This window comes from Panicum virgatum, chromosome 3K (genome assembly GCF_016808335.1).
Source record: "Panicum virgatum strain AP13 chromosome 3K, P.virgatum_v5, whole genome shotgun sequence".
Taxonomy (NCBI): Eukaryota; Viridiplantae; Streptophyta; class Magnoliopsida; order Poales; family Poaceae; genus Panicum; species Panicum virgatum.
Window position 1 is genome coordinate 45,935,389 of NC_053138.1, and position 9,781 is coordinate 45,945,169.

The following is a 9,781-nucleotide window of genomic DNA, read 5'->3' on the forward strand; positions in this document are numbered from 1 at the left end:
TCCGATTATCCCTCAAATAGGCGTATCGGCAAGCTTTGCTGGTACAATACACGACAAAAGAATATTTAAATGCAAGCGTGTAATAAATGAGTGCGTCGGCAGGATCAGCCGATGCACTAGACGACAATACCAGCTTTGAGTAGCCGATTATGTGTGTATAACATGATCTAAGCTACGAATGTGTAACTCAGATGATGTAAACTAAAAACAGATCTAAACCGGCTCTTGAGATAACAAAAGTGTTACTGCAAAATCTAAAGCCGATCTAATATGTTTTTAGGTGTGATAATGGCCAAAAAGCGTAGAAAAACCTACAAATCTAGCCGATATCGATAATTGGTGAATAAATCTAGATGAGACGACAGCGATAAGCCCAGAAGTCAAAGTTTAGATAAACTCGATAACTTTTGAATAGATCTGAACAAAACCACAGTGATGCGCCCGGAAGTTAAAGCTCAGATTTACTCGGTAAATGAAAACTTACCAGTAGATCAAGTCGCTCGAATGTGATGCGTCCTTGATCAACTCGAAAGAACTCGCGGAAAAGAAAAGAAAAGAAAAGTGGCGAAGTCGCCGAAAAATAAATTGCAGGTAAAAAGTAGAGTTTGTTTGTTGATTGTGTGATAAAATCTTTTACAGAGACTAAGAGTACATATTTATACTCTGGACTAACTTGTCTGACAAGCAAAATCTAAACTAATAGAAAATACTAAGATACATGGACTCTATCTTCCCTTTCCGTAAAATCCTTATCTAGGAAGCTTCCTTTGCTCCGTCCGGAATAGATCGATCTGCCTGGATGATTTACCGGACTCCTTCCTCGTGATGTACTCGTGACACACGTAAGGCAAGCCAACGCTCACAACCTTGACTTCCATAATTTAATCATCTTGGCCTCCACGTGTGGTCTTCACCCTTAATGCCAATCTTGCCTTTCTTTATTTACTTCAGCCACCTATGTATGCATGCGCAGCTTTTTTATTCCACGGATCCATCAGCCTCCATACCTTCTATCAATAATTATAAAATAATCCGACCATGACGCTAATCACAATGGATAAACGAGAGCTCCTCACGACCTCACGTGATGTGACCACATATGTGCATGCAACCCTTATTAACCTTCTCCTCTTGCCTTCACGTATGAACTCCATATACTTGCATGCTCCTGGCTCTGTCGGCAGCTGTCAATGCACATCGGCTTCTACGTTGATATTCTGTCCAAACACACCAACAGCCGATTGTTTCACGATTCAGCTTACATCAGATTTACCAAAATTTGGTGTCGACAGTTGCGAAGTGAGCTTAACGTTCTAGATGCTTCTAATGTCATGTAATTGTCTTGTCATATAGATGCATTTCATATGTACATATGCTAGGGGCTTGTCTAACCTTGTCAAAATACTGATGAACATGGGTCTTGCATGAGCCGGTGGTTTTTGGTTTCGCTCATGGCATGAAGAATGGTTCATCATGAAAAAGCTTGCCAAGGGTTCAAACTTGAGGCCACCCTTGAGAAGAAGAAAGAGTGCTTTGAGCCATGAGATGGAGATCTAGAGCTAGAATTTGTTCTCAACTTGAAGAAATCATCCTTTGCAAGTGTAGCAAGTGTGCTTGAGTTAGGGCCAACTAAGTGTAGGTCAAGTGAAGGCTTAGGAGCTTGTTACTCTTGGTGTTTGACGGCACCTAGACAGTCTTGGTGATCGGGAGGTTCTTGGTGAACTCTTGGAGTTTGTGGGAGCCCCAAGACAAGAAGCTTGTACACGGTGTGAAGCTCGCCGTTCTGGAGATGGAGAAAGAGCATTCTTAGTGATCACTTGCTCCTTGGTGAAGCAAGGGAGCAATACCCTTGTGTGGGTGCTCCAACGTGGATTAGGGGGGAGCGTCAACTCCTCGACACCACGGGAAAAAATTCGGTTGTCTTGTGTATCTTGCATTACTTCAAGCAATTAATTTCGTTTGTTCTTGCCCTTACTCTTGATTGCTTGTAGTTTGACTAAGACAATTTGCATGATAGTGTGATCTCTTGTTTAGAATTTGATCTTACTAGTGTGCTTTTGTCTAGACAAGATGATCATGATAGTGTGTTTTCCAACCTAAGGATCTTTTGCTAGTATGCTCTAGTTGATAGGTTTCAAACTTCTAGATTGGGCAATACTAGTTTAGGTTAAGGACTCGGTAGAAATTTGAAAATGTCCCAATTCAACCCTTCTTATTGGGCCTCGATCCTTTCAAAGAATATTGATTTGCTACTCTTAGTCGGAAACTGTGATGTAATTTTATTACAATATATGTTAGCGCAGAATAATGAATGGCACATCTGATTGTTCTTCTGCATCCCAAAGCGGATTGCCTAGTTCTCCGGGTTCTTGGACTGGAAACCAGATATGATGGAGAGCACCCCTTTGCATGCATGAGCATTATCATGTGGGAGAAGCTTGCATTGTGAGAGGCAATCTCTATTTCCCGATACAATATCAACTTCATACATACTAATAAAGACTTCTGAAGAATCTCGTTGTCTTCATCCTTTTCTGATGATAAACTGAAGCAAAGCTATAGACTGGCTTGGTATATGAGTAGGTTGTATAACTGTTTTATACTTGCCAAGCGCAACTCTGGGAGATAGACGAACCTTAACTCAAACTACTGCCATGAAAAGATAACTATACACTCCAGCAGAAAGTAGGAATAGCTGGCAAAGATCCGACAATACTGCAAGTATATACCGGTCGCAATAGTTAGGCCAATGGTCACACTGATGGGTTAATTTTCTGTTCAGTTTGAGGTATTCTCATATATAGGGTCTGATTTCTGCTGTAAGAAAACTAAAACCAACTTCGGGATAAATTTGCTGAATGGTTTTAGTATATGACAGACCAAAGATCAATAAATTATATAAAAGATGAGAACCACCAACCAACATGAAGAAAGCAACCCACATGGAACGACGGCTTCGATAGCACCGAGATCTCGATGCAGACATGCACACAGCACTAACAGCCACAAGGGACGAGGGGTTCCAATGTGTGAAAACTCTAGGGAGGATACGAAGCCCTTATATGCTGCCGATGCAGTATGAAATCTGGAATTGGGCTTTTTACACTACTATGGATTTGGTCACTGCCAACGCATGACCACCAGTTGAGCTGAAATTGGCGGTGATAAACTTTCACCACATAAGTGGGTGGCCGTACTAGCCGTTAGAACTAACACTCACTATGTAAGAAATCATCAAAGAAGACACCCAATTTACAGATATTTATTTGTAACGCGTCTCAAAAAAAAATGAAACGCATCTAAACTCAACGTGTCTCCAATATTTTCTCCCACCCCGGATGAAAATGAAACATGTCTCCTATAATTACCCATCGGAGACACTGATTAACAAGCCGCGTCTCTAATAATGGAATAAAATATCCAAGTCGTGAATTAGAAACCTGCGTCTCCAATGTAGAGTTACAAAGGAGATGTGGGTTCCTAAGGCCACCTCTCTCCTATGAAAGCTCCTCTATCAGAGAAGCGAGATCTTAATACACCTCTGCATTTCAGCGTTGAAAGTACCTACCACCGCCACCACCAGTTTGAGATCCGAACCGAACCGGTGGCGAAAGTAAAACGATCATTAACGTCGAATGAGAAGTCCCTTATCACCGCTGGTTCGTGTAACCCCCCTATCACCTCCGACCCTGGTCCAGTGCCCTTAAAAACTAGCGGAGATGGGTTGCTACAGTAGTGTTAGCTAGAGAATCTCCTAAAGGCCTCCATGGTTATCATGAGATGGATCGTCTTACCTCCTAGGCCGTGTTTGGATAGCCTTGAAAAAATTTTCATGAAAACTTTTTGATGCTTTGACCACTAATTAGGGGTATTAGATAAAGTCTAATTACGAAACCACCTCCACAACTATGGTACTGTCGCAGTACTGTAGCTAATGAGATCTTTGACCGCACGGTTAGGGGATGATTAGGCGCAATTACTGTAGCATCATTATAGCCAATCATGATGGAACTTGGCTCATTAGATTCGTCTCGAAAAGTTACACTCATTCGTGAAAAGGTTTGGTAAATAAACTTTATTTAGTACTCCAAGCATACATTCGTCTTTTTGTGAAAAAAAATCATGGTGTAAACCAAATACGACCCTAACGATAATGGTCACGAAGGATGCATGAGTACACATCATCCGCAACGAAGTTACAAAGATACCAGAGATTAGATGTAGATTTTAGTTGACAGAAACAAAATTTCTATTATAATATATGGTAATTAGATAAAGACCTTGTTTGGTTCCCCGTCAAAAACTTTACACATCAATCACATCATTATTTGGACATATGCATGGCGTATTAAATGTAGATAAAAAATTGGATTTCACAGATTGCCTGCAATAAATTGGGAGACAAATCTTTTGAATCTAATTAGTCTGTAATTAGACAATAAATTGCTACAATAAACCTGTACAAATGATGAATTAATTAGTCTTAATAAATTCATCTCGTAGTTTACAGATGAGTTCTATAATTAGTTTTGTGATTAGTCTATATTTAATACTTCAAATGTAAAAAGATTCAATTTCAAAAACTTTACTCAAGGAAACTAAACAAGACCTAGATCTTGTAACCGACTAGTAGGAGATGCAAACTAACTTGTAACCCTACCTCGAATGACCCAATCATATAACAAGCGTAGGGACCGTTGGTCATGTGTCCAAAAGAAAATTATAAACAATTCGAATTTAAGGCTCGAACAATGTTGATCCATGAGAGATTAGGATTATGATGGACCTATAGCATGAAAGCCCATCACCATGCTCTTTAAATTTGTGGGGTGTGACTAGAGGTAAGTCACTCCAACCTTTTATAGGAAAATATTTTAACAGGATGTGTACAAATTTTACTTATATTTTTTTTGAAAAAAAAATAAATTACTCCACTGAACTATTGCTAAAGTTGGATAACCGACTAAACTATAACTTGGTTCAGTTTACCTCCTAAACTATGCAATTTAGTCCATTTTATCCCATAACATAATTTATATTTTTTTTCTCCATGCACATGTTGAAGTTCAATTTCAAATTTTGTAGGGTAGTAGTGGACATCACAATGCATATTTAAAAAATTATTATATATTTTTTCATATAATTTTGAACTCCAATAATTAATTTATTATTAAATATTCTAACCTATCAAAATAATGACAAAAATTATGATGTATTTTTCTAGAATGTATTATGATATGTACTATCATCTAGTAAATTTTAACTTAATACTCCACCTATGTTGCTTTTTCAAAAAAAAGACTCCACCTATGCATGGAGAAATAAAAAGGACAAATCGTGTTCGGAGATAATTTGAACTAAAGCGTATAGTTTGGGGGTAAAGTGAACCAAACAATAGTATAGGAAATTATCTAAATGGTGGCTATAGTTCAGAAAAGTAATTTAGACTCTTTCTAACTTTTTTTTAACCTCCTTACTTAATGATAACTTTGAACATAAGGTTTAAAATAGCGGGCTATTACATTTAACGGTGGCCCTTTAGAAACGCTATGCAGGCTCCTTACTATTAAACGAAGGCGTTTAGTGTTTCTATCAAAAATGCAAGAAAATATTCCAAAGTTTGAGAGTTTGAGAACAACTCCAAAGTGCGGAACATACGCAACTTGCACTTTCATGTCGACAACCAATCCTAGTGTTGAGTACATGAGCACAATAGCGGATACGATCCATAAATGTAGAAGGAGCTCATCTACCTTGTTTTCTTCCTCCTCCTTTCTCTTCTTTTTCCTCCTCCTCCCCTTTTTCTTCATTCTTTCTACCCAAAAAATATAGGAGGGGCTTTGAACAGTACCCATTGATCTTGGGAAGGTAGCGCCGGTAAATAACCGCTATAGCCCGTTATTTTAATCATTCAACATAATTTTTACAATAACTTCTCACGCAAATTTTGGTGCATAAGTCCTATAAAAATATAATTAGGAGACTTCCCAGCTAACTCTTTACGCACAAGTTTATTATACAACTTCTAAGCACAATACTCGATATAATTTTTAGTACAAGTTTCCTAAAATCTTTGTCAAGAAGAATTTCTCTAGAGAAAATATAGTAGAAAGTAAAAGGAAAACATCTGGAAAAAAAAGAGAATGATAACTGCTGCCAACATTGCAACACGAAAAAATTATGCCGTTTGGATCGAAAGAAGACTAGCGTGTTGTTATTCGGAACAACACTCATTTGTAACTCGGTTATTAAGACTAAAAAAATTGTCACTTGAACAGTTTTCACTGGCTCGCGGCCGGCGCCGGCGCGCCGCCGTGCCCCTCCCCTCCTCCCCCCATGGAAGCCGCCAACCACTGTCTCCGCCCTCTGCTGTCTCCCTGCCCTCTCCTTCCCGTCTCCCTCTCCCTCCCCGCAGCACCTACTCCCCGCCACCTCCGCCGCACGCGCGCTCCCTTTGCCTCATGTCGCCCGCCACCGCCATCTCCCCCTCCTCCTCTCCCCAAGAAAGGCGTCTCCGGCGCCAGCCACGAGGCTGCGGAGGAGGACGGAGCGGTGGTGGATAAAGACGCCGAGGCGGAGGAGCAGCTGGAGTTCGGGGACGGGGAGTACACGTCGAGCGTGGGCGCTAGCTTCAGCCTTCCAGCACGCCTCCGCGCGGCGCCGGGCGGCGACCCGGTGTTCTTCCTCCTCGCCGCTGTGGCCGTCACGGTGAGACGCCCGCTCCGATCTCCCGAACAAAGTGGTGCTTCTTGATTTGGTCTCTCGGGGCTGGTTCTCGCCCAGCAACCTGGAGCTGATGCACTGCGTTGGTTTGTGTGGTTGCAGACGTGCGTGGCGTTCACGGGGATGGTGGTCGTGGCGATTCCGACGATGCTGGTAAGTCCTGCAAGGCTGCAAGCGAGTCAAGTATAGCATTGTGTGGTTATGTTCTGTTGCCTGCTAGTCTTAATTGTACCTGATGTTTATTGGGGGAACAGCTTCGCCACCATGGCCCCATCCTTCATGATACCACTTTGGGTTCATGATGGGAAATGGATTCATGTGCATATGTTGGACATTTGTTATTTTTATTAAGTCATTGGCTGCCATATTTGTTGAGATTGGTGTATCAATTTAGCATAGAACCATATGTTTGAGAATAACAAAAATAAAATAGCTAAACATTTGAACTAAACTTGTTGGGAACTGATCTCTCCAATTAAATCCTAGACATATTCCAGGACTAAATGAAGTACTCAGGAATTTAAGATTTTGTCAACCTTATCAGTTCAGTGAAATTATGAGGAACTATAACTATAATGGTAAAAATGTAGTAGTGCATTATGATGAATTAAGGTGTTACTATGATCCTCACTGTAGGTATTGGAGTTATTGATTTATTCACAATACTTGTCAAATGGCCAATGCTACAATTGCATCTTTCATTGTAACTGTTAATAATGTGGCTTCTCTTTTGTTATGAACATCAATGTTAATAGCTTGCATGCCTTCTATCTCTTTTATCCTAGACAAATGTCTACACATTGTGCCAACTGAGGGCTTATCAGTTGAGAAATAACTTCTCAGTGAAAAACCCATGCAGTCAATCTTATAGGTGGTCATGTATTCTCAAATTTATATGGGTGGTTGGGGGCAAGGATATCTTTTTGGATGATGGAATGAAACATCCATCCTCTGCTTTCAAGGGAACATATGACATATCTTCTCAGTATCACAAGCCTCAAACACTAGGCTGAATAACGAGCCAAATATGAAAAACTCAACAAGCCATAGTGTTAGAACTGAACATTGCGCAACTTGTCCCTAAATCTCATGGCTTGCGATTTCCATGATATATGTCTCCCTCTCGTCACGCCACTATTGTCAATCCTCTGCATTTCTTTCCCTTGCAGCAAGGATCAAACACAGCCAGTATATTACCCTGAAGATAACACCTCATATAAGAGTTAGTCTTATCAGAGATAATACCACTTGGGGGCTGGGATATTACCTTTCATGATCAAGCATTCAAACTTGATGGAATTTTAAAGGAGGAAAAAGCAGAGATGGTAAAAGGAACAGTAAAAGTAGCAGTTATAATTCGTGGCCTTTTTGTAGTCATTATTATGGTTATTTCTCATATTGCCTGTTGTTATAGAAAAGTTGTTTTTTATTTGATATCATGCCTGGCTGCCTATCCATACAGTAGTTAATATGACAAATAACGAGTATGATAAAAAGAAAAGAAAAAATGTTCTGAAAGTTGAGGAGTTTATTTTCCTTTTTCTGAAATTCTGAAAGTTGAGGAGTTAATTGCTGGAGTTTGGAATAAGATGTGATGGTATGAAGGTATAGAAATGGCACGAAAGTGCAACAGTCATGCATTGGTTTTGACTGTAATATTAAATTGGTTGCTGTAAAGTTTCGAACTGATATCCCACAGTCCCATAGTACAAATTCGTCCGATGGAACTTTGAGCTTCAATTTACTCATCAGGCTATGAGGAGAGCCGCGAATTCATTTTCTATGCTGGCTGACGCAGCTCTAGAGGAGTTACCAAGTACCATGGCTGCTGTAAGGCTCTCTGGCATGGAAATCAGTGATCTCACCCTTGAACTTAGTGACTTGAGGTAAGAGCATAAAATGGGGATTAGTTATTGCACAAATTAGTTCAGTATCTGGGTTCAGTTAGTATACCTTGTGAACATGGGCAAATTCTTTCATTTTATTTAGCAGTTCATCCATTTTTATTGTTGAAAATGGATTCTGTTAAAGGAGCTAACATACTCTCTTTTTTTTTCCTCAAATGACCCAACATAATCTGCAACACAGTTATTCTAAATTGCTGCAGTTTTATATTTCAGACATTGAAAAATGCAAAGGGACCTGAATTTCCGGTTCATATCTTTGAACAGCAGTCAGTGATGTCTGCATAGACTAATTATGACATTGATGTGCTTTTATTCCATAGAATTATTCAGCACAAGTGTAACTGCAGAAATGATTTTAGATGCCTTATAAGTGAAGTCACAAACTATGGCCAGATACGATAAATAAGGCCAACCATAAAAGTTTGCTGATCAGCATGGAGAAATAGGGCAATAACCTGATAGTGAGATGTTGTTAAACCTCCTCATCCACGCAGTTGTAGTCCTAGGATGTGTTGGGCACTAATGTTCTTATTTGGTGAATGACAATGCTGCTAGCCATTTTCGTTTGAAGGCATATACCATCCTGTAACTAGTTCATGGAACATCCATTTGCAGTCATGAGATAGCAGGTGGTGTCCACAAGTCTGCCAAGGTTGCTCAAGCAGTGGAGGCTGGCATTGGACAGATGCAGAACATAGCTCGACAGCAGGCAAAATGTATTTTTTCCTGTGAACACACCATATACTTATCTTTACCTCATCTGTTCCATTTATTGATATCATCATGCGTATGCACAGCAATGGTAGAAGAGCGAGCAAACTTGCGGACTATCCCCACCGTAGGGCAAGGTAAGGAGTCCCATGGATCATCTAGTCAGCATCGCCAATGACATAACAGCCCAGATTTCTAATTATAGCATATGTATGGTTTTTTCTCTCTGTAGCCTTCCGTTAAAGTATTGGGTAGTATTTGCCTGAATTGAGGGAATGGATTTGGATTGCCCAAAGTCCAGTTGTACTTTTTCCTCTTTGTACTCATTGGACTCTTAAGTCCACAGTAAATCTGGATTTCGATTCATAGGTAGGCCAAACTTTGGATGAATACGAGATGCAGTCCAAAATATTTTTTTTGTTAGCTTTAAGTATTCTTTC

General features: G+C 40.0%; 1 protein-coding gene across 2 annotated transcripts; it reads left to right on the forward strand.

The window, feature by feature from the left end:
• Window positions 1-6,254: 6,254 nt before the first annotated feature.
• Window positions 6,255-9,781, forward strand: LOC120699346. Of its 2 annotated transcripts, XM_039983313.1 has the most exons (6): window positions 6,255-6,708; window positions 6,826-6,876; window positions 8,476-8,609; window positions 9,246-9,346; window positions 9,428-9,478; window positions 9,574-9,781. In XM_039983313.1, the coding sequence occupies exons 1-6, from the start codon at window positions 6,337-6,339 to the stop codon at window positions 9,582-9,584; spliced, it is 720 nt and encodes a 239-aa protein (XP_039839247.1). In that variant the 5' UTR covers window positions 6,255-6,336; the 3' UTR covers window positions 9,585-9,781. The 2 variants fall into 2 exon arrangements, with proteins under 2 accessions (XP_039839247.1, XP_039839246.1); XM_039983312.1 differs by having other exon boundaries at window positions 6,279-6,708; window positions 9,428-9,774.

Excerpts from the sequence above, each read along its gene's own strand:
- LOC120699346 (XM_039983312.1), top strand. The coding sequence starts at position 6,337 with ATGGAAGCCGCCAACCACTGTCTCCGCCCTCTGCTGTCTCCCTGCCCT. Across the intron at positions 6,877-8,475 it reads TGGCGATTCCGACGATGCTG|GCTATGAGGAGAGCCGCGAA; the intron begins GTAAGTCCTGCA and ends TTTACTCATCAG. Across the intron at positions 8,610-9,245 it reads CTTGAACTTAGTGACTTGAG|TCATGAGATAGCAGGTGGTG; the intron begins GTAAGAGCATAA and ends ATCCATTTGCAG.